The 24613-nt window shown below is 44.9% G+C and overlaps 1 protein-coding gene across 4 annotated transcripts in view; it reads right to left on the bottom strand.

The window, feature by feature from the left end:
- The window catches only part of smg1 (SMG1 nonsense mediated mRNA decay associated PI3K related kinase), a 47792-nt gene that overhangs the window by 8487 nt on the left and 14692 nt on the right, over positions 1-24613 (bottom strand). For all 4 annotated transcript variants that reach the window (XM_072693472.1, XM_072693473.1, XM_072693474.1 and 1 more), the window contains 40 exons: positions 23876-24097; positions 23290-23391; positions 22930-23199; positions 20624-20754; positions 20335-20496; positions 20018-20136; positions 18809-18896; positions 18587-18688; positions 18297-18440; positions 17671-17870; positions 17375-17571; positions 16547-16708; positions 15776-15930; positions 15169-15314; positions 14406-14610; positions 14050-14159; positions 13706-13850; positions 12813-12972; positions 12221-12341; positions 11582-11827; positions 10097-10366; positions 9745-9889; positions 9520-9658; positions 9023-9244; positions 8707-8887; positions 8286-8447; positions 7936-8156; positions 7404-7558; positions 6967-7189; positions 6531-6777; positions 6151-6380; positions 5607-5855; positions 5342-5480; positions 5157-5266; positions 4043-4261; positions 3042-3235; positions 2402-2574; positions 1647-1926; positions 432-704; positions 20-254 (listed from right to left, as the gene is read on the bottom strand). In XM_072693472.1, coding sequence (XP_072549573.1) covers positions 20-254; positions 432-704; positions 1647-1926; positions 2402-2574; positions 3042-3235; positions 4043-4261; positions 5157-5266; positions 5342-5480; positions 5607-5855; positions 6151-6380; positions 6531-6777; positions 6967-7189; positions 7404-7558; positions 7936-8156; positions 8286-8447; positions 8707-8887; positions 9023-9244; positions 9520-9658; positions 9745-9889; positions 10097-10366; positions 11582-11827; positions 12221-12341; positions 12813-12972; positions 13706-13850; positions 14050-14159; positions 14406-14610; positions 15169-15314; positions 15776-15930; positions 16547-16708; positions 17375-17571; positions 17671-17870; positions 18297-18440; positions 18587-18688; positions 18809-18896; positions 20018-20136; positions 20335-20496; positions 20624-20754; positions 22930-23199; positions 23290-23391; positions 23876-24097 — 7254 coding nt within the window. The remainder of the gene's footprint in view (positions 1-19; positions 255-431; positions 705-1646; positions 1927-2401; positions 2575-3041; positions 3236-4042; positions 4262-5156; positions 5267-5341; positions 5481-5606; positions 5856-6150; positions 6381-6530; positions 6778-6966; positions 7190-7403; positions 7559-7935; positions 8157-8285; positions 8448-8706; positions 8888-9022; positions 9245-9519; positions 9659-9744; positions 9890-10096; positions 10367-11581; positions 11828-12220; positions 12342-12812; positions 12973-13705; positions 13851-14049; positions 14160-14405; positions 14611-15168; positions 15315-15775; positions 15931-16546; positions 16709-17374; positions 17572-17670; positions 17871-18296; positions 18441-18586; positions 18689-18808; positions 18897-20017; positions 20137-20334; positions 20497-20623; positions 20755-22929; positions 23200-23289; positions 23392-23875; positions 24098-24613) is intronic.

The following is a 24613-nucleotide window of genomic DNA, read 5'->3' as shown; positions in this document are numbered from 1 at the left end:
AGACTGCACACACTCCCACCTGTAGGCAGGTATAGACTCCATTGGCCAGGTAGACAGCCTGTGAGGTGTCCGCAGGGCTCAGGACATCCAGGTCATGAGACTGGAGCTGGCACTCCTTAAGCAGCTGGACAAGGCAAGTGATATTGCCACTCATGCTGCACAGCTCCTCCAGGAACCATGCTCCATCTCGAGAGGTCAGCTCCACCAGCTGCTCTCCTGCACTCGCTGCTGCGCCCTCCATCACCAGGTTACGCCTGGCAGGCAAAGCACAGACATCAACATCCACTCAAAAGGGAACAAAGACAACGTGAGCAAGAACACTAGGGCCATTCCTCACAAGAATATCCTCCTATAAGCATCTCAAACTGTAGTTTTATATGTATGCTGCTCAATTAGGCACAAGAAGGGCGAGACCAGCATGAAGTTCAGACCTGGTGAGGGCGCAGAGAGCAGAGACGATGATTCCCGCCAGGCTGAAGGAGGCGAGCTCAGCATCCTCATGCAGGAAGACTTTGATGCAGCGCTCAATCTCCTGCAGCTGCTCCTCACACACGGGCACACTGGCACCTTCCGCCTTCAGCCGCTCCACCTGCCGCAGCAGCCGTGTGTTCGTCTCCGCTGCGTGATGCTGCAGGGCCATCTCTACACTTGACAGGAACTGGCATGTGGAAGCCGGGGGCTGGGGCGCAAACTGCATCTCATAACTGTGGAGAAGAGAAATCGAATCCTTTTCATTTTAAAGCACTGAGACGTCAAATACTAAAATAGTCCAAGACTAACTAGTTAGGACCACATCAAGACCAAGCCTACATGATGCAGAGACCAATGGAAGACCAGGACCAAATCTGAGTGAACCTTCCTGTTCAGATTTCCTAGTCTGGTGTTTGACAAAGCTGATTCAACACCAATTCCTCAACCTTTCCTGTAAACCTGTCCACAATGAATCCCGGTCATGCTGCTAGCCATCGGCAGGCGAGGCCCCGAGAGCGCACAATTGGCCTTGCTGGGTAGATGGCACTCGCCCAAACCTCGCTTTGTGCTGGTTGCATGCTGGTGCATTGGAGCCGGTTACGCGGCCCTTACCTGAAGGCTTGGTTTGAAAGCCCCGTGGAGGGGGGGGGGGGGTTCAAACTGTTAAGTGAGCTCTACCCCTATAGTTTCACTTGGGACAGCAGACTGTTCTGCAACAAACTCCATTTTCATTTAATTTACATTCTGTACAGACAGTCTTGAGCCTACTTGTCTGACTCGGTCCCATTTGTTATTGACAAAAACAGCATAAGTGTGTCTGAGTACTGAAATCAGGTATTCATGAAGCTACTAGTTAGGTATTTATGAAGCTACTAGTTAGGTATTTATGATGCACCACAGGAGGAGAGGCATTATAAGAAAAGCATGCCTAAAGATGTACTTTTGTTTTCTGTACATTCATGATCTCTATATAACAAAGCACAAGTGTGCCTCAATGACTGGAGGACAATTTCTGACGCCCCATGATACTGACCAACATGCTCTCCAAGCAGTTAACTTAATATTCACTGAATAATCATTACTTATGATGAGCTACTGCTTCTAAAACCCTTCCAACTAGCTCCAATTCTCACGTTATCCAATTCCCACTCTGGCAGGTTTTCTCCACCACTTACTGGTGATACACAGCCTGGCAGTGCTCCACAGTCATGTCGCACACCAGCTCCTCCATCCACTGCTTCCAGGTATACACTCTGTGTCTGTGTAGCACGGCACGTGGGTACAGCAGGGCCACAGTCGCGTAGCTGTGCAGATGCTCCAGGCAGCCACGGAGCAGAGATCGGCGCTGCTGGAGCAGGGCACTCACTTCCGCCTCCAGAGCCTCACACTGGCTGATCAGATGAGCCTGGCCTGCGTTCTGCAGGAAGGCTGTGGCTGGAACGTAGCTTGGAGGACCTGCAGAGAGCAAATATGTGGATTTAGAGATTCGGGTGGGTAAAGGTCAGTTTCTTTAATAATAACGATGTCCATTATTCAAGGTTAATTAAGGTTGGGTCAGAAAGGTTTACATGCAAGGATTATTTACTAGATGTGTGACATTAACAGTAGTACTTCATTTTACCCATTAATATACAAGTCACTATATCCCAAAAACCTTGTATCTCCCATTTTTGTTATTTTTTTTTACTTAACATAACAGAATCCAGCACTTCTTCACATTCTATTAAAATATCATGATGACTGGACCAATAAAAACGCTCCAAGATTCCTTGAAATAAAATGTTTTTACACTGACGTCCATTAAAAGCTATTTTTTCCTACTCCAGTAAAGTTGCTACTTGAGATACAAGTTTGTTGCAGGACGGTGATGACCTGCACACATCCTGCAAATGAAAACAACGCTCTAATAGCATGTGATGTGAGTGAATACCCAAGTCTATGGCGCTGCTGATTTCCTGCAGCAGGCTGGCGAGCTGCGTGGCCTCTAGACTTGAAAAAGCAGCCTGGTACTGAGAAATCCACTGGTCCAGGTCAGACAGTTTGCTCTGGATGGCATCCTGCACGGTTCTCTGGCGGGACTGTAGCTGGGTGTGCTCCGAATATCTGGAAGAAAGGGAGTGATGTTAAATTCCGTTTAATCCTAACCGAACAACATCATTAAATTTATACACCTAAATTGATACCTTTTTATAATATAAAGTCATGGGGACACATTGCCATGTGTGATCCTTCATGGAAACCAACAACAAAGATCAAAACTAGGCATCCAAGTGCACCACAGTACTAGAATGCGTCCAAGCTCAAATAAATAAGCTTGTAGGTCTGATGGCCCCTAATGGGGCTTTTAATTAAGGGGTTGGTGTTAAATAATGACCTGAACCAAATTTCACACTGGACCTAAGTGTTTCACACCCAACAGTAGGACAGTCCAGATGACCATAGACAATGATCACTTTTAGTGTTAAAAATCCCAAAGGCTCAAAGCCATCACACCTTAAGTTGAGTATTTTGTCAACCTTGACTCCAGTCCAGTTCAACAAAAAACCAAACAACCACCACAACCACCTTACCTGTGTTCCAGCGTGTTAATAGGATGGTCTGTCCTGCCATCTGCTCCCTCCAGGAACTCCATCTCCTCCAGCAGCTTTGCTTGCACCTTCTCCACCTGGGTGAGCTGCTCTTGCAGACTCAGGTATTCTTCCACAGCCATTTCCACCTGGGGCAGCACTGCCAACATCTCATCACGGTTCTTGAACCAGTTCACCTGCAGGGGAAAAACAATGAAATGTGTCTTAGACCATACATAAACCATTAAATGCAGCTCCAAATTTTGCATAGTTCCTCGTCTAAACTGGTGAGCGTGGCGGTTGCTTGTCATTCCCTGCGGTTCGCTTGTGGGGCAGTGGTGGCTCAGCGGTTAGAGCGCGATAACAGGGTTGTGGGTTCGATTCCCGGGCTCGGCAAGCTGCCACTGTTGGGCCCTTGAGCAAGGCCCTTTACCCTCTCTGCTCCCCAGGCGCTGGAGTTGGCTGCCCACCGCTCTGGGTGTGTGTGTGTACTCACTGCCCCTAACGTGTGTGTGTGTGTGAGTGTGTGTGTTCACTACCAGATGGGTTAAATGCGGAGGACACATTTCACTGTACAGTGACAAATACGTGCACCTTTACCCTTTACCACCTTTACCCTTTAATAGCTCAATATTGTAAAAGTGCGGTTATCGCAACAACCCTAATTAGATGCAAATCCCTCTGTAAATCTTGTAGAGCTCAACAATTCCAGGACCTCACTAATATTTCCAGGACATTTCTGTCAATTTTCATTTTCCAGATATCTTCACAAAAAAAGTGTCTAAAATTCCAGATTTCCCAGAACCTGCGGGAACCCTGACACAGAGCAGACGTCTTGTCAGAAACTGAACAGGTACAGTGACCCAATGTTGTTCCTCACATTATCAAATCAGAACTATAAAAGCACAAAAGAGTGCAAGCGGTCCTTTCTTTGGCACACGACTCCAAACATTTTTGAGACCCACATACATTACTGCTGTGTCTATGACCCTAAATCCACCCACCTTGATCTCAGCCACACGGGAGGAGAAGAGGCTGCGGGTGATGTCTCTCTCCATCTCCCTCTTGCTCTGTTTGCTCTCGGCCTGCTGCCCGCCTCCTCCATACACAGCCCCAGCAAAGCCCACCTCCCCACCTGCTGTCCAGTCCACCAAGGGGTCATACACAAATGCCTCCAGCAGGGTCAGAAGGGTTTCTCTGCCTCGCCGCATCATCTGAACCACCTGCAGTACAAGGAAATAAACACGCAGGTCATTAATAGATGTAAGTAATGTATCTCAGATGGCTCCATACTCTCCATGTATTACATCCATAGTGCAATACACATGACATGGACAAAAGTATTAGGACACTTGATCATTTATTGCTTATTACAAATTCAACAGTATCTTGCTTTTGTTGGGGACGGATTCATACTACAATAATACTAGTAGAATTTGATCGCATTTAGCAACAAGAGTGTTAGTGAGGTTAGGATGCTGGAGGATCACCACCCCTCCTCATCATCCTCCTCCTCCTCCATAACTCCCAAACCCATCCCAAAAGTTTAGGATGGAGCGTTATCCATCATTCCAGAGAACACAGTTCTTCCACTGCTTCACAGCTCAATGCTGGGGGGCTTCATAGCCCTCTACCCCATACCTGTCATTAGCCAGAGAGCCAATAGGTTCATAATTAACCTCTGATCCAGAGAGATACATACACTGAAAGGTGTCCAAAATATTTGGACATAGAAAAGGGGATTAAACATGCCCCAACATTTAGTGCACTATATAGGGAGTAGGGTGCCATTTGAGATCTGTGGTGCTCTTATTCCAGATCTATTGGTATCTGGTTAAAACCTCAGAGGATACTTCCAGATACTGCAGTAAATCTATGTATAACCAAGATATATGGATTCTGATTTACTGTTTACAAGTAAAACACACACATAATGCCAGTTCTGGCAGTATCAGGAACATTAGCACTGCAGCATGATAGCTGGGTGAACGAGAGGCTACAATTGCAGAGGACTTTATGTAAATACCGGTTGCAAAACTTACAACTGAGGTGAGTGAGATCAGCTGTTGTACCTTACTAAAACCATTAGGTTGCTAAAGATCTAGTTTAATCTCAGACCTGTTCACATGAGAGCCTGAAGATTCCTTCCACTCCAGTAACTCCTAAAGCGGTCTCAATGTTGTGCGTCATTCGGAAGGGAACCTTCTCCGGAACCCTCAGGCTTTTCCCTGGAATCAGAGCAGAACTCTTAGAACACGGATCAACACACCAGCAATAAACCAGCACCCAATTCAGCCATTTACCTTTCTCGAAACAGACATTGTAGTCTATGTGCACCACCTCGCCTGTCGTCATGTCAATCAGCACGTTGTCCAGGTGGCGATCACCCAGGCCTATGATGTAGCCCACCATGGACATCACAGCGGTGGACCTGGCATAGGACTACCAGCACAATGTTGATGGTTATTCATGCATGCTTTGGTCAACAACCCTGCAGTAGTAAACTGCATCAGTAATAGGTAAAGATCTGGAGGATTCTATCTGTGAGGTCCCATAGCCTGTGCTCACCTGAGTGACTCTCCACCACTCGCTGGGGGTGGTGCAAGAGCACCACAGCTCCTTTGCCAGCAGGTTGGGAGGCGTTGCCTCCATCAGCTCTCGCAGCACATCCCTCATGACACTGAGTGGCCAGTCACGTCGAGAAACGTCCAGACTGAGCCCCACCGCCTTCAGAGCAGGGCTGATTTTACTGTAGTAGAGCTCGCTGGGGCGGGGGACCATTGGTAGATTCTGCGGCTGCTGAAACGAGTCTTGAGCCTACAACAGAGGCCAGCAATTAGAGTTTCTGAAGACCTGTTACCACGACTTCCATTTGTAGACCTACATTTTCTGCATGTATAATATTTTTAGCTCAACACGTAGTTCCTGCAAGAATAAGCAACGTCTAAAAGATCCATAAAGGATGAAGTTGATCATTTTGCACAGTGCATTCCTCAGCTTAACCATTCTAACATTATGTAAGAAGATACAGCAGATCTGAAAAGGTAAGAGGATATATGTGATAATACATGAGCAGAAGGGTAAAGATGCTTGAGACGAAAGTGTAACTGACCTTCTGGGCTTGCAGAACAGCCTCACGCTGCTGCCAGCGCTTATAGAGGCCGAACAGAGGCGTGGCTCCATCCACCCACTGTATAAGACCTGAGCGCGTGCCCAAAGGAGTGACTGAGTAGTGCCTGGCATGGAACCGTGGACTCTCCTGTTGATTCACCTTAGTAAACATGGTGTTGACGATGGACAAAAACTGCATTATTCTCTCATCCAAATGCAAGTCCTCCAGACCTGTGAGAAGAGAAAGAAGAGCAAAATATATATATATGTATAAATATTAAATGATGATTTCTCCATAAGTAATTTGAACCCTTAAAAACTAGATTAGCATCACTCTGTGGAAACAGAGTATAACGTCAGACAAACTAGAGCATCTCTCACCTTTAAAAAGGTAGGGATAGTTTTTCCCATCAGAGCCAAGAAAATAGAGCTTCTTCGGCTTGGTCTTGGTGGGCAGGATGGTAATTGTGTTCCCCACATTGTGGATAGTGACTGCATCAGTGGCAGACACCTCTCCAGGGAGGGCCATCTCCGTGTTGGCCATGGAGGCCAGACGAGGACTGATCTCATCCAGCCGCAGGAGGTAGCTGGCTCGCTTCTGTGCCCGCTGCTGCAAGCTCAGCATGATCTACAAAAGGGGGGGGGGGTATATGTTACAGTACAGAAAAATACAATAGCTTTGGACTATAGAACAGTGAGACTGCCTTCTCTGGAGTGTAAAATGCCCAGAAAATCTTCTGTACACACTTTCAAGAAGAGAAGGAGCTGTTACTGAACTTATATAGTATACAGTTGTACAATCTCTGGAGGCTCTGACCTGCTTGAAGGGCACCCAGCTGCTGGCAGGATTGGCCGGGTTAAGTGGATTCTTCAGCCTCTCCAGAGCACTCTGGATGGCCTCTCCATAAGTCTCCTGAAACCAGGTCTCGTGTGGAGTCTCCGCAGGGGCGGCCGTGATGCTCCGCACATGATCCAGAGCAAAGACAACAGGCCGCATGAGGGCTGAGTGTTTCTCCCGCATGATAGCCACCTTCTCCTCCCTAAATCAAAAAGATATGGTGATGAACAGAGACACCATAAGAAGCCTGCTATACACCGAAGCTTCACAGATAGGCCAGTTTCCCAGACCCAGATTAATCCTATAATAAGCCTCATCTAAAAACTTTCCAAAAGACACAGTAATTTAGTCCAAGGATATTTGGGTCCTGTGTCCTTGAATGAACTGGTAATAGTGAGGTGTACTGGAGCCCTTACTTGCGCAGTGTGTTGTTGTTCTGAACTCGCTTCACTTCGTCCTCGAGCTGCTGGATCCTGCGCAGGACATGCATGTGCTGCTGCTGCAGGACGCCCAACCACAGCTCATCCCACAGCAGAGTGACCCTCCGCAGCTCTCCTACCAGCATCTGCACCTACAGAAAACCACAGTAGCAGGAAACCTCATTATGTTAGACCTACATAGGAGGGGGGGGGATTTAGTGCTGGACGATATGACTCAATCAATATTGTGAACATCTGAGCCCAATTACTAATTAAAAAAAAATAATAAATCAAAATAATTGTCATGGACAAGCTTAGAAGTTCTGAACGACTATTTAGATTAACTTTCAATTAAATGCCCAGTTCTAGAAAAATGCACATCTGATGCACCAGAGATGGCTGGGATACAATCAATTACTAGGCACATTGAACGGTGATGTTCTCACACAGCTGACAACTGACTTCGTATTTAACTATTTATAGCCATGTCAGTCATCCAAAAGTTGACCTTCTTAGTCTGAGGAAATACCTGCAGGACCATGGTGGGGTTGCCGGAGGACAGTGTGTCCACAATCTTGCTGTAGCAGTCCTGCATCATGGCCTGATCTTCGCTAGAGCACAGCACAAGCTCCTCCCCACGGCCGCTCTCCTGAGAGGCAGGAGCGCTGCCCGTCTGGCTCTCCTCTCCACACAAACCCTCACCCTGCATGTTCCCCAGCAGCGTAGGCAGAGCTGATGGCAACTTGTTACCTGGAAGAGAAAGTACAACAAAGGACAGTTTCAGTGGTGCTCAGCAGTCCACTTCAACACATTTCAATTGGCTCATCTTGCAACACTAAATAAATAGGACTGTATCCAAGAACGACAACTGCATCATACCAGCTGCTTGGGCTTCCCCGCCAAGTGAAATGGAGCCCACAATAGCAGGATAAAGAATAAGGTGGGGTGAATCCTGGGCCACACGACACAGCAGGCTGCAGATGCTCTGGCGGATGTAAGCCTCTGGGTGATTTAGTCTGGAGAACAGCTGCGGGATGATGCCTTGAGAAAAGAATAATAAACAAAGGGGTTTAATAGAACTATGCAACGAACAAGAGTAGCCATCACAGCATATTATGGATGACAAACATGAACTAAATACTTTGTCCAATTACCAAACCCACAAGGATTTTGCTCACTCAAGAAAAAGTATGGCATGACTGAAAAACAGCCAGGTAGGAATCTGCTCGAGAATTCTCCCTAATTTTAACAGTGTACTTCAAGCCCTATTTTAGCTGCTCCAGCTGGAGTTGGCAGTCACCTCTCCAGGGAGCAGTGGGTGTGGAGGCCAAGCCGAGCTCTAGCCCCTCCCGGAGCTCTCCGGCATGCTTCACCAGGAGGCGCAGCAAACGCAGGGTTGCCATTACAATCACATCATCGCTGCTCTGCTTGTTGCTCTGGGTGTTCAGGAGGAGTTTAGGGTCATCTTCATCAATGTGCACCTGAAAATAAAGATCAGCGATGTCTTAAGAAAAAAACATCACGAGTCTCACAATATCAAATAAAACGACTTAATAAATAAATAAATAACCATGTTCCACAAAATGAATCTGTCCAAAAGGAGAAGAAGTTCTGACCTGTCCAGCATTGAGCTTGAGGAAGGTGAAGTAGGCTCTACAGGAGACTCTGTAGAGGCTGAAGATTCGATCCACCACTCGCCTCCACACTTTAATGAGCCCCTCCGTCACCCTGTCCTCTACCTCTGCAAGCCATGGGCAGGAGCTGAGCAGCTGTCTCCAGATCACATCCACCATGTCATCCTCTTCATCCTCTTCGTTCTGCAAGGCCATGTCCTCATCCTGGGGCAGACACAGAAGATACACATCAATTCTAACAATTATTTATTTATTTATTTTTAAAGAGAACACCCATTCTTACATCTTCCAGTTTTACATTTCCTGACCAACAGAAATGGCCCAAAATTAGGTCCAGATTAAAATCATATTACATTAAAAATACATTAAACCCAACACTGAACTTACGCTGGTTTGAGGGTTTTACTCCATATTTGCAGATCACCATATTCAAAAGAGGAGACTCTTAGAGCTGTGTATTTAACCATAGTTTCCCTCACCTGAATTCCAGCTGGGCGACACATGGCTTGGCCCAGGATGCTGAAGATAGTCTCCTTATCCTCCTCAGTAGTGCCTGACGGCAGCAACTCCTCGATCTCCTTCTTCTCTCCAAGAAGCAGAGGAACCCCTTCTCCTTGACTAGAGGGATCATAAGCAAAACGTGAGCACTGAGCATGTACGGCTAATCCTTTCAACCCTGTAAAAGAAAGGACGTGCATTCACACCTCGCATTATCCACGACTTTCCGACCCCATCTATAGGCCCAGCTTGCTAGAGCAGCCCATGACTTGGCTACCTCAGGGCCTTGATTAGCAGAGAGCTGGTACAGCTGGCCCAGGACAAAGTCTGCTTCTCCAACACCTACACTCACTAGAAAGAAAGAGAAAACATCAGGAAATGCTCACAGTGAACTTGTCCACTTCTATAGAGCTATGGACAAGCTACACATCTGTCGACATCTGTTTCCTAATTCTCATGCAGCTGGGACATCTGGCTATGGTGAATATAACTAATGAATTAACTGGACCAAACAGCAGTGGACCCCACATGTCCGCGTGATCTCAACTCTATTCATACCTGTGGTTTCTGTGGTGATGCGTGGCATGCCCTGCTCCTCCACCGGCAGCTCCAGCAGGCCGGCGATATTTTTGCTGAGGGTGGAGAGGGTGGTATTGGCGGCATTCTTTTTCACCACCTGCTTCAGCTGCGGCGTTAGGTCTTTCCAGTCAGTCAACAGCCACTTGCACAGAGTAAGCACGGAGCGGCAGGCTGCACGCTCGCACTTCCCGGACCGACAGTAGGACAGTGCACACGAGCTCAGCATCTCCATGGCGGCCAGGGACTGACCTAAGAACAGAGGTGGGACAATTTCATAGGGCAATTAAAAACATCACACTGATTAAACTGGGAGACTGGGATTATGAAGGGAATAATCAATTGTTCAATGACAAGCCTGTCGTGGATTTGAGTTTCAGAAATTTACATTTAGGGCGTTTAGTCCAGAGTGACTCAAAAGTGCTTAGCTGTTAACTCTTAGCTAGTCTGTATCGGCTAGAATCCCAAAGATCTCTCTAAGCTTAGATACTACTGAATACAGACGTCAGTCTGGAGACAATACTCTACACTCTGCCTCCAAGTACTTTTGGAAGAGGAGGGTCTTCAGTCTGGGTTTGAAGACAGCGAGCGTTGGACTCTGCTGTTCGGACACCCAGGGGAAGCTCGTTCCACCACTTCGGTGCAGGACAGAAAAAAGCCTGGATGCTCATCTTCTGAGGATCTTAAAGGATGGTGGGTCAAGCCGAGCCATACTTGAAGCTGGAAGGGCTCTTTACTATTGCCATCAAGTACGGAGGGGCTGGCTGCTAGGCCAGAGTCAGGGTCAGACCTCTTCCCGCTTCAGTTTCAAAGAATTTTGTGATGGTGTATAAAGCTGTACTCCCCACACACTGGCTTTATCTGTAATCTCTCTACAGGAAAGAGCTCCACTTTCGGAGGTAGAATGCTCCATCTGCATTTGTGTGTGCATGCCTAGTCATTATAAGAGCAACCTGAACATGCAATGTTGCTCAACTACTGTGGTAGAGAGTGCAGTAACAAAATCAGTGTGTTCAACCACTGCTTTCATACAGAAACTGTTTAGATCCATTTTTAAAACTTTAGATCCATTGCTACAGAGCAGCTGCAAGCTGTTTAATCAAGGCCTCTTTTCCTAAAAATGCCCCTTTTTGGTTAACAATTTACTTTTGCTCCCCCTCAAAAACCCTCGCAGTTTACTTACAGCCTACCATTTGAGGTCACTGGACTTTTCTACCAGTTCAGGTTAATTCACTGGACTGTAAGAGCTTAAACGTAAATACTGGACAAATTGGGGGTGTAGCGTACGCTGTGTACAGGACATGGTGAATCACAAAATGCAAAATGCACACCAACACCCCTCGATGAATCTTGAAAATTAGACCATAAAAACATGGCCTAGGTCTCAAGTACTGAAACTGGACATCAGCAACCTGCACTTGCACCTTCTGGACGTCAGAAAAATTTGATTTTTGAACACAGACCAACCTGCAGTAAACAGGACTTTAGCCCTCTCGATTTTCAGCTCTGGTCCCCATTTTTCACCGACAGCACCCTCTAGTGACAGCTGCTTGAAGCTCTGCACCAGGTCTGCCGTTTCCAAGTCCTCAGTAGGTGGTTTGCCGCACTGAGCCAACAGCCGTGTGGCCAGGGCAATGTTTCCCTGTTTACGGGCAAACTTCACCGCAGTCAGACACAGCTCCATCAGGTGAGAGTCCATAGGACCGGAGGTTCCTATAACAACAAATTAGGAGAAGCCAACATTTTTACTGAGCTTTTTTCTAATGAAATCCTCCAACTGGGCTTTCACAGTAGCCATCTAGGAAAATAAACAGGACACCTACGGTTAAACCATATTTTGGTTGCTGCACCGAAATGGGAATGATGCCCAAACTACTGAGACTACTGAGCTCTACGGCACAGCATTATGGAGAAATGCAATAGCTCTTGATAGGTCAACCAGATGGTCTGGCCTTCCAGAGTACAATAACTAATCAATAATCAAATGAGTTTAACATCTTGATCAGATATAAAATCAGTGATACAATCAAGATCATTTACAGATACAGACATGCTTCGGACCTTAATGTGACCGCTAAGCACACCAGGTCTGCCCCAGCTACCTACCTCTGAGCTTTTGGAAGAGCTGCCTCTGGAAGATGGTGTAACGAAGCGCATGTAGCCATGGCTGAACATCCTGCTGCTTGCAAGTACTCAAGGCCTCACTGTAGAGCGGGACTAGGCAGTCCTTGAGGGAGCAAAAGATGGAAAGTGAAATAGGATTAAACACCTCCACTGACTTATGGTCAGTAAAAATGCACTGAAGGCAAAAAGAAGCGCCCATATGATCAGTAATGTAATTCAAGTATAAATCAAATGTAATAAAGTGGGCAAATGTAAATTACATTCAGTCAGAACCTGGCAAGTTCCGACTGCCTCTTTGGGCGGTCAACTAACTTTTCTGTCGACAGGACAGAACGAATTACCCCATGAAGGCAGAAATCAGAATCAGGGAAATTAACTGTCCAATGAAGTCAGCAAAACCTGCACAGGAAATTAGGATTCCTGCAGGAATGAGGAAACCTGCACAGGGTCTGGATTTGCAGCAGAGCTCCAAGCTAAAAGCTAAAAAATATCATCAGGTTTCTACATGTCTATAGAAGCTGCTGTCCTGGTGGTGTGAGTTATTGGTACTACATGTGGGTGAGGAGAAACAGACCTCTGAAGGGTGCTGGCTGCAAAGTGAGGTTTCCAGAGAGCTGGCACAGTGGAGCTGCAGAGTGTTGAGGGTGGGCACGGAGTCGGACAGGGTGAGCGTGGACAGACGCAGCGGTCCCAGAGCAATCCGGCCAGTCTGCTTCAGGTACTTCACTAGAGTGCTGTGGATTTTCAACAAGAAAGATTAAGAAGTTGTTATTAAGAAGACTCAACACCATAACTTCAGCAGTGATGCCCGAATATGGTACAAAATAAGAGTCCCAAATCTGCCTCCTCAAAAGTGCTTCCCAAACCAAGAATATTAGCACATCTGAAGTCATGTGGCTCAGGTGGATGTAATTAGTAAACAAACTGGATTTATAGTGTTAATATCTGAACAGAGTACTTTGATTGCAGAAGTGGAGAAGTCAAACACCAACGGGAACCAGCGCCTGATTTTGCAATACTAGTGACTGTTGTGTGGTTAATTGATTATTTTACTATCCATTTTAATAAATGAATCAGATCAGATGTCTTTTTAAAGCAGCATTATGTGAGAAGCTGTGTTTTTTGCCTCTGGGATGCCCCTACAGGTGGAGTGTAATTCACTTTTACTCCACTACTGTAAATACAAAAAAAGAAGCAGCATCTAAAAAAGGTACAGAAGCATGTGGACTGAGGCGATAGAGTAATATTACAGGATTTTACACTAATAGGACAGCTCTGGAGATGGGTCCCGTAGTGCAGCTCCACCATACCACAATGCAGTGGCAGAGAGGGAATTACTGAGGCCAGTGAGTGGGGCATCTACATTTTCTAGCTGAAGCTTGAAAAGGCTACACAATGTTGCTTTAAGAGACACTCATTATCCATAAGAGACCGAGGCAGGACACTGTAGGTAGGACACAGACTTACTCAGAAGAAGGTAAGACCTTCTGGTCCTGCTCATGATTGGTTGATGTGAGCGCTCCCACAGCACTCCTCAGCAGCTGAACCTCAACGGCTTTCTGCAGTTCTGATGGATCAGGGCTTAGAACAGCAGGTAGGAGCCTCTTTAGGTCTACAGGCACAAACAGAAGGAGCGTACAGGTAACTACATGTCCATAGTCTTGCACTAAGGTGGAACTGGTGGCCAGCTTATTGAATGAACCTAAAGTTTTCCATGGGGACAGCGTTGTCACGGTCATTATGCTACACCAAATAATTACAGTAACAAGGCCCTGGACAGAGTCAGACTCCGAGTCAGTGATTATGCGTACCTAGCTTCTCCTTTGTGGTGGAGTTGAGGAGGCCGTAATCCTCCCCTGGTAAAAGTTCCAACTGAGCGCGGCATTCAGGGAAATCCCCATCCTCAAACCTGCTCAGAGCTCTGAAACACAAGCATTTCAAATGGTTGAATAACTTGGTGGTAAATCAGATGCTACACAGCTTTATGCTTAAACAAACAATACTCTCATTTTAACACGAGACAGGAATAAGGGATTAACCATCAACAGATCTCATTCTGCAGAGATTTTATAGTTTATAAAGTATTAAAATGCATCCAAAACCATTTGACGCAGCTTATTAAAATTCATGAACGCTCTGAACTTGTACACTCCATCATGTCGCTCACTTTATGTAGTTGAAGTCAGTCTTGAGGTTGATGGTGGTGGAGCTGCTGCTGTTCTTCTTAAGAGCCACCATGCTAGCCTGCCATTCCTGCACGGAAGTCCAGTCACTCAGAGCCACGTAGCACTCACAAGCCTTGTTGGCCAGGAAGTTCAGGACTTCAGGGGAACAGTCGCTGGACTTCAGCAGAACAGTCTTCCTTCCATCCCCTACAGAGAGGAAGTGAACAAGGATGAGAGTAAAAAGACAGTATGGGAGAGCATGATATGGAGTGGGTATGTATGGGAATGGAGGATATGGTGTAGTATAGGACTGTACAGTATGTTATGGAATGGGAGGGTGTGGTATAGTATAGGAGAGTATAGAAGGGTATACATGTGTTATGAAAAGGTATGGTACAGTGTGGCAGAGGAAAGTATAGCGTAGTATGAGGAGGGTACAGAAGTTATGATATGGGGAAAGTACAGGGTGGGAGGGTAGGGTGTAGTTTGGGAGGATATAGAAGGGGTAGGATATGGAAAAGTACGGTCCAGGAGAGAAGAGTATTATAGGGAAGGAAGGTAGATAGACAGACAAACAAACAAACAAACAAAACAAAGCCAGAAAAACTAATTTATATAGAAAATAAAATAAATAATATAAAGAACAAAAGAGAAAGGAAGAGGGTGAAAACTGAACCAGCAAACTGCTAATTGCCACGCATCTGTACCAGTCCTTGGGCTCTGGATAAGAGTCAGCTAAGTGTAAATCTGTAATTAGTTCCTCACCACTGGCCGTATGCTTTGGACTGGAGCTGTTGCCTGTGGTGGAGCTGGTGAGCTTTAGCAAGGACCGGTCAAAGCCTTTGATGGAGCAGTCCATTCCTGTAACAGCACATAGCTGCTCCTGATACTCCAGAGCCGCCTTCTCAAATCTGAAAAAGGTAAAGAAATCATGCTGGACAACTGCAAGGTACGGTATTCCCATATTTAAACCATAATCAGGCATTGCTATGCTTCCTTATTTATTAAGTAGCATATCATGTTCAAAATGGGCTCCACTTTTCATTTTTGCACTGTAAGATACAAAAAAACTTGTGAATGTAGAGTAATGTAGAGTTTTCTGAAGATTTATCTGCTCATGCAGATTAAGGAAGTGAACTAAAACTACACTATGCTTAAATCAAATACAGCAGTTTTAGTGGAGCATTAGAAGTTGGCAGTAGAGTGTTCGTGATACTGATTTTAGGAATCTATACATACACCAAAACCGATAAACCCATAGGTCACCAATCTCAGTCGGGCTAATAAACACTGAACTCTGCAGTGCTGTAGGAATTTGCTCAGCTCCACTACACATCACGCAGTCCTCCACAACCTGCTCGGAGAAACTTACTTCCCCTCTGCCTGCAGAGCAACGGAGCCCACCCAGGCCAGACTCTTGCCCATGTTGGCCTGGCTCCAAGCTGCAAGGCCCTGGATGGCCTCGGGACAGCGTAGCTCACACAGAGCCTCGACCAGCATGGTAATGGGCACCTCCATTTCAGGACCCTACAGGAGACACACACACAAAAAAACAAAACCCTTAGCAATGCATTCAACAATGCAACAAAGGTTTAGCTTAAAAACAAAACACACCATCCCCCCAGTCACTAGTGAAAATCACCAGTGAAAATAATGGTTGGTTTGGCTGAATGCTGAATCAAAATGCTGACAAGAATATAACCAGTACGTGATTGCTAAAATAGAGAATGCACATTGAGGTATTAATATAAACACAATACAAAACACAAGTTGTAAACAGATGCAAATAGATAAATTTTACTGTTTTCAGTTTGGAAAGTATGCAGCAGCTCACAAAGTATCCCTGGGTTGTGGGTTCGATACCTGGGCTCTGCAAACTGTCACTGTTGGGCATTCGAGAAAGTGCCCTCATTGCTCCCCAAGCGTGTCTGGGTGCGTGTGTGTGGGTGTTTGCTCACTACCCCTAGTTCACTAGTGTATGGGTGTGTGTGTGTGTGTTCACTACCACAAATATGTGTATCTTCACCTTTTAGTATGATTCTAAATACACTACATGTGAGAAATTGTGGTCCTAAACAAAAGGATAAAAAAATAAAAACCTCCACACACAGATCACACGTTGGTGTCGGGCGGCAGATCTAACCTGTGCGCTGCTGTTTTTGATCTCAGTCAGCAGGTCAAAGCCATGGCGGATTGTGACTGCCGGCTGGCCAGAAAGAAGGCCCACTCTCATCAGAGCCATTCGGATCCTGGTCAGCCAATCCTGACAGGTCTGACGGTTGGTATAGAAAAAGGTCCTAATGCCCTGAAGGAAATAATGGACAGAAAGTGTTACTCACCCTGGTAAAACACTCATACTGCTGTACGGCTAAGCAAATTAACACTGGTACACTGTAAATGCAGAACACAACTTAACTTTAGGTGATTAAATATTCCAATACTTTAGTATTTTTTGACAATTACCTAATTAAAAATTACATTTTGTAATGGTCATAGTCTGGAAAAATATTTGCACAATAAGACAGAACTGGACAGAAACTGTGTGCATGGAGTTGCAGGGAGCAAACCACTGCTGATAAATCCTATAATATTTATGTGATAAAACTGAATAAAATAAATTTTAAAACCCATATATTACTCATACATAGATTTTTGGGATAATATTCTAGGACTAATGAGTCAAAGGCGACAACCACTTATCAGGTTCAAAGAAGCAACTGCTCTCCCCACATGGTTGATCTAGATTTTCAATAAACCTTTCTCTTTAATAAACAGAATGATTATTTTAAGAACTGCAGTGTTTACATCTTATACTCAAAACTGTTAAATTCCATTAAAACATTTTATTGGGACAAATATGCAAAAATGTAAGTAATTTTCACAGCAATGTAGCTACTACGACCACCACCACCAAGGAGGAAAACGGCCAGCCCGAGACACATGCAAGCACCTGCCCAGACTGAAGTCCTACCTTTGGGGGAGCGGTAAGGGCATTGGCGCAGCCTTCATAAGCATTATACATAAGCTTCTCCAGATTTTCCAGGAACTGCAGCAGCAGAGCCAGTCGGAGCTGGTTAGTGTGGTGGCCCTCATCGCTCTCTCCGCCACTCCACTGACTCCGCTCCTGCTCGCTGTTCAGGCTGTGCGCCGCCAGGCTGCGGATCATTCCTGCAGCAGGTGAAGGCAGAGGGAATAAAACAGGTGAATAACTCTGTAATAGTTCTCCTAATCGAAAGCAGGGAAAGTACCGAGCAGCACTGCTCTGACCTTCGATAGTTTGGAAGGTGTCCTGCGCCCGTCCCAGAGGAGTGCGCAGTTTTGAGAGAACGGTGAACTGGGCTGCCTCCCATACGGCCCACTGCCACAGCACTGCCTCGGTCTTCAGCAGAGAGCGGGGCACCACGCCACACTCGCGCTTCTCCAGCCGCTGGCAGCTGTGGTACAGCCTCTCCAACCATGGCTCCTTCCTAGAAAACACAAAACTGATAGTGACCAAATTCCTTTAAGAATAAAGAGGCAGCAATATTTGCTATTCCTCCCTTTTTCCTTATGTCGCTCTTCTGAGCTCCAGTTAGGGACCGTCTGTAAAAGCAAGTTCACCCTTTTTACTTGTTGACCAACGGAGGTGAGCCAATGCTCTTAAGGTCATGCTTACAACTGCAACGACAGAAGCTTCTAAATGAAGACAGCGATGCCAGTCAAAGCAAGCAAAGTCGAATCTGCTAGACCAACAGCAGAGGAAATAAAGGCTAATCTTACAGCAGTGAAACTGCTAAGACACTTTACAAAGAAAGGCTAATGAGTTTTCGTTTCTGACAAAAAGGTGAAATGAAAGCTGTGGGATCCTCCACCCCCACCCTCCCCTCCCTTTTGCCAGCAGCCCTCCTACTCACCCCCCACGGTGCACCGTTCCATATAAGATGAAGCTGATGAGGTCAGAGAAATCCTGTGGGTGGAAGGTGTTGCTGGGTGCTTTGCTCATATGCCGGCGGATGGCGAGAGAAATCTCATGAATCTCTGAGGGACTGTGGTTACAGCTGGGAAACCAAAAAAAAGAAATAACCAATCAATCAATCAATAAATAAATAAATTCTCAATTTCATGCATTTGCACTGCTGAGAAGCCAGGTTTTAAGGTGTGATTTTATGGAAAGGGCTTTTAGCCAAAGGTAGTGTGGACTCACCTCAACGTGACATGCAATGGGACGGACCTCAGCAATCTCCCAAAGGCCTGTCTGACTCTCACAGCAGAGTGAACCAGCTGGACACGGCACACGTCTACACACCTGCACACAGAACACGGAGAAGCAAGTTTTACACACACACACACACACACACACACACACACACACACACACACACACACACACACACACAGCAACCAAGACCATGTGTGCGCCGCTGACCTTTGCAGAAGCTCTGTAGGCAGTGAAGACGACAGCACCTGCAAACTGCTGCACGTCTGTAGGCAGACAGTGGTGTCCTCATTCAAAGCTTAGGAAAGAAAAAAACAAAAACAAAACACCAACAGCATTAATCACCAGGTATTTAATCACCAAATACAAACACTACCATCATCTCCATCTACTTCACCAAACAGCTATACGAGCTGAATCCTTACACATAATGTATATTTTACATACCATTAACTAAACATCTGATTCTACCTCAAAGACCTCAAACACTTGCCTTTTATTTTACATTTTAGGACCACATGACATTTTTGAGCATCATTATGTAAGAACCGGTATTTTCTGCTCCTGGGCTCCCCCTACAGTTGGGAGTATAATTCACTTTTACTCCACTGCAGTTAATACAAATCATTTTGAGCACCCCCTCATAGATAGTAGTGGCATCTGAAGGTAAATAAGTAGTCTGAATGGCTAGATTTAAGCCTTAGGTACACCACACAACTTTTAACGCTGCAGTCGATACACACTTTCCCCAATTTTTACAGCGAATGAAAAACGTAAAAATCACACAGTAAACAACTGGGGCTTATACTGTACAGGACATCAACCTGCGGCTGCACCGAACACGTCCCAAAAACGTGAAAAGCGACTTTAGGGGAGGTAGTGGGTTGGAAGACCTAGCTAGCTTGGTCTGTACAGACTGCAGAGGGAGTTGGACGTTAAGTGGTGCTAAGTATCAGACGTGCAACATGAACCTACTGGCATCATGCCACCTAATGCCAGGCGTGGGCTAGAGGGGTATAAAGCCTCCCCAGTAGCATTGAGCTGTGGAGCAGTGGTGCTCCATCCAGTACTTTTAGATGGGATGGGTTTGGGATGAGACGGGGTGGTGATCATCATCATCATCATCCAACATCTTGACCTTATTAACGCTCTCTTCGCTGAACGCAATCAAATCCGCACAGCAATGAACAGGTTTGATATGGGAAAGGCAGAAGGAGGGCAGAAATCTAATCTAATAATAATCTGCAAAGTAGAGCCAACCAACACACTCAGCCATACTACCTATTGGGACAATATCTGTTTATTATAAAAATTAATAAATAATTATTATGAGCTCACATCCCCAGCTTTATGTGCATGACATAAATTTTTCTTACTTTCCATATATAGACTGTAGAACTGCTGCTATATTCCACTCACCATTTGCAAGCAGGCCTTTACAAAACTTGTGAAAGGAGGGCAAAGAAAAAAGCGGAGAATACGTCTCAGATTTCTTCATCATCAGAGCAACCTCCAGAGACCAGGTGAGCAACAGCCTCCTGCAGAAATACATGAACGTTACAAAGCAAGGCTCACAGGAGAGGAGCCAAACATACATTCAGCCTCACTCCAACGACTCTCTGGTTTCATTGCGGTCCGACATGTGAAAGTAACCACGCTCAATATAAATTACAGAGAGCTGCTAAAAGGGCGGGAGATCTTCCTAGACCTCGTTATGCAGACACAGACAGCGGTACCTGGTCTCTGGGTTCAGATGATCTTTACTAAGCAGCATCCCCAGCAGACTGAGGAGTGTGCTGAAATGCTTCTTGGTTGCTGTAGTAACAGTGCTGATGACGGCACCATCGAACAGTGAGGGGGACGAGGAGCTGAGGCTGCTGGAGATGAAGTGGTCGTGTCTGCAGAGAGACGGAGAGGGGATGGTGATGCAGAGGAGAGAAGAGTAAACAACAGGAGGAGAGAGAAGACTGCGATCAACAGATTAAAATGAAAATGAGGCCCCGGTGCTCGAACCCGAGCGCGTACCTGGTGCAGTGAGAGTAGAGCGTGTAAAGCACTGCATACTGGACAGCAGGGTGGTGCACAGCCAGTTCATTGTGAACCACAACCAGGTTCTGACTTAGCAGAGCAAATACAGTAGGAGATAGGGCCCACATCTGCAACACAAGCAAAGCAGAATGATTATTACATTCATTATAGTAGCACTGAATTATAATACAAAATGGAAACACGAACAGTTTACAATAATAAATAATTTATAATAAATAAATAAAAATAATCAATAAAAAAGGAGAGAGATTCAGAAGCTCAACCACAGTAGCAGATTCAGGCAGAATTGTTCATATGAGAAAATCTAACATTTAAAATTCGGGAGCACTCTGGGACTAAAACACAGGGGTAAGTGCTGCGGATTGACAGATTTATGGGCATAATTTGAATTTGCATATTTGTATAATTCCTTGAACTTCAAAGACCCGCATATTTATTAAAAATGAAGGCATGTCATCATTTGAGCTCTACTGGCTCCATTATATGGTTGGTGTGGTGCAACAGATAACCCCACTACCTGCCAGTAAACTACTATACCATGTGAGAGACTGGGATTCAATTCCTAGTCTGGGCAGTCCTTGGGCAAGACTCCCATCACTACACTGGCCCATCTCTGAAACATGAGTAACCTTGTAAGTCACTCTGGATAAGCGTGTCGGCTAAATGCTGCAGATGTCAATGTATCGCACAAAGTGCTTGGACTCCAAAGATTGCCACTTTCAACACAATTTGAAGACTGGCATTAAAATCATAGCAGCTACAGACAACCTAAATATTTGCAGGTGGTCTTGGTCACCAAATTATTTCACCCCCCACCCCACACTTATTGAAGTAAGAAATCTGAGCATCAAAAAATGAAAACTTTAATGCTTAAGACATAGCTCTCCTTTCACGTTGTTAAATGTTATTTCACCAATGATGTGCCATATGAACAGTGAAATAATATCTATGATCTCATTAATAATTAAAACGAGTGTTTGTTGCACTGTGTTTGAGAGAATTCCTTTGTGGACTCCCTTTTTTTCCCCAAAAATAAACACTTCACATTTTCAAAATTCACATTAACAGCATGAGAGTCACTCAAAACAACAAGATTGTATGTATAAATATTAGAGACACAACAAAAGACTATTTTGACAGTCAAATCTGTTGATTATTGAAACAAATCATTGATTATTTGGATTTTAAATGTCTAAATTACCAGAAAACTTTTTTTTTTACTAAAAAATAAATAAATAATAAAACAATAAAAGACAGATATAACTAAAAAAAACAAAACAAAAAAAACAAAACAAAACAAAAAAAAAAAAACTATCCAATATTTTTTCCTGTCAATTTAAAACCAAGGAATTATATACCAAAGTGTTATACATAAGGAAACCACTTCCTCTTAACCAGTTTTCCCATCATTCTTCAGATCAGCAAAAAGGAAAACAAATGATAAAACAATTTTAGCTTTCTTTTAGCTTTTTTAGTGTTTTGAGTTTCTGCTTCGTTTGTCTCAGTGGCTTATTTTCACACAGTCTGGCCGGAGCCACAATATCCTGGCAAGCTGATTGGCTCTTTTTGTTGACGGGCAGGACGCCACATTCAAATTTCAACTAGTGACCGGTCTCCTCATTTAGTACGTCCCTGGGTTGACTTACCAGAAGATTTCTCCTTTTTACACTCGGCCCGTGTTTATATGAGACTCCCACGCCTCACAGATATTACTCTACTCTGCACTCACACACCAGAGTGACGGTGCTGCAGATGCATGGCCATGGTGCATTACGGCTGCATAATGGGTTTAAACACAGGGTCTGTTCCCGTGATGGACAGCAGCTCAGTCTGTAGGTTTTTACTGCAGCTCTGGGTCCAGATTACTGCAAGAAGTAACTGCAGCAGTAAAACTGTATTACGCACTGTTCTGGTTAAACTTTGGCTTACAATCAGCGGTCCACATAGTTCCAGAACCGCTCCTAGTGAGCGTAAGAAATGAACAATGACTACTAATTCACTGTTGAATTAGCAGCCAACTAATTTAGTTAGATTTTAAATCAAGTCGATTAGCTGTTGCTCTCCTAATTAATAATATTAATTATAACAAACAGATGAAATTAACATAAAATGTTCAAAGCATTCAAAGCAACACAGACGGAATTCGGCTCATTAAGAGCAAGCTCAAACTGACCCTCCAAATACCAGTCCAAGACCAGTCCAATTTAACCACCGACTTGGACTGTAGTCTGACTGCCAAGGCATCCCTGGTAACCTGTGACCACTAAGAGGAGGACACTCACCCCAATGAGGGAGTTTTTAGTGTTTCCAATGGTGGTGAGGGTGCTGAGGTTAAAGATGAGGATGAACTCCGCTCTCTCTGGGCTGAGCTGAACCTGGCTGAAGGTTGGGTGCTGGATGTGTGGGCAGGCCGGCGGCAGCCCCAGAAGCCCAAGCAGACTGTTCAGGGCACAGCCCATCTCGCCCAGAACCAACTTGTAAGCCGCCTCCAGGATGGGGATGTTTTTCAGACTCAGGACGGCCTGGTACACGCCGTGCGCCGCTACCATGACCTGCAACCCAAAAAGCCGCGTGAAATAGAGCAGGAGCGTTAAAACAGAAGCACCTAATGATATTGCAGTTACGAGGACTTCAAGCCGGACCTCTCGCTCTCGGTGGAAACGCAGTTCCAGGAGTTGAGAGTTAGGGGCTAGCAGCTTTTCCACGAACGTAGCAGGTAGTTTGGTGTTTATCTGGTCGACAATCTGGAACCATAAAAAAAAAAAAAAAAAAAAAAAAAGAGGGGATTTAACAGGTGCACAAGTTTATACGTTTTGAGAACTATGAAAAAGGCCAGGCTTTGTTCTAACATTGTTTAGCAGGAGATCAAAAATGCAACAATTAATTAATCAGTCAAATGAATCAATCATTTTTAAAGCTGATGCTTAATAACTAATTCATGACACTATAAAAGCCTATCCTCAGACCTCTCTGGATTCTTGGCAACATAAAAAGAAGGACCCGCTTCTCAGACAGACATAACTTGATGGTGGCACCAAAGAAGGCATGATTGCTTGATCAGCTGACTAATCACATAACCGGCACACCACCAAATCTCTAAAAGAGTATGCATCAGGTTCTCAAAGCTAGGCTATTAAAGCTATTCACTTAAAATGAAAGTGACCAACATTAATGACTATTAGCAATGTTTAGAATGAGTCAACAGAGGTTGCTCAAATGGAGTCTTACCAGTGTGAGGAGGTTAAGGACGCCCATGCTATACTCTGGGCCACAGGACTGGCAGCTCTCCAGCTGGTCCAGGCCATAGGCGATGACCGCCCCCGTCAGCTGGCTGTTGGAGTCCATGCTTGTCAGCAGAACACACACGCACTCGTTCCCCGCAGTCAGCACGGCCTCAGAGAAGAACACCTGCTTGGCTGTGGTGACGCAAGCCAACACACGGTTCAGAACCTGTTGCAGAGGGGAGCACATGGTGAAAGCGGGCACATAATTTGCGCGAGAGTCTCAGCACTGCAGTACCATTACCATCACCTCTTGCACTCAGCGTTTTATGCTGTATGTTGCAGTGTAGTAGGGCTGCGATTGTACAATATTTTAAGGGTATGATAGTCTCAAAGTATTATGGTTTTATGATATAGTATACAGTGTTTTTCCTTGTTTTTTCTTTCTCTAATAAAAATTGACCTGTAAAGGAAAGAAAAATGGGCCTGATGGTTGAACACACTTCACTATAGTTAAAAATAGATAAACAGGTACTTTTAAACCCAGAATGAAATTTAGCATTTAAAATTCAGGAGAAGACAAACAAATAAGCTGCACATGAATATGCTGCACATGATTTTTTTTTTGTTGTTTTCAGTTCATTATTTTAAATTACAGATTAATTAGCAGATCATTTTCTCCATTAATTAACTAATTTCTTTTTTTTTTTTTTTTTTTACATCTATAGATATTAGGAAATTGGTT

The sequence above is a fragment of the Salminus brasiliensis genome, chromosome 12 (assembly GCF_030463535.1).
Source record: "Salminus brasiliensis chromosome 12, fSalBra1.hap2, whole genome shotgun sequence".
In the NCBI taxonomy this organism is placed as follows: Eukaryota; Metazoa; Chordata; class Actinopteri; order Characiformes; family Bryconidae; genus Salminus; species Salminus brasiliensis.
This window is presented reverse-complemented; position numbering and strand designations above follow the sequence as displayed.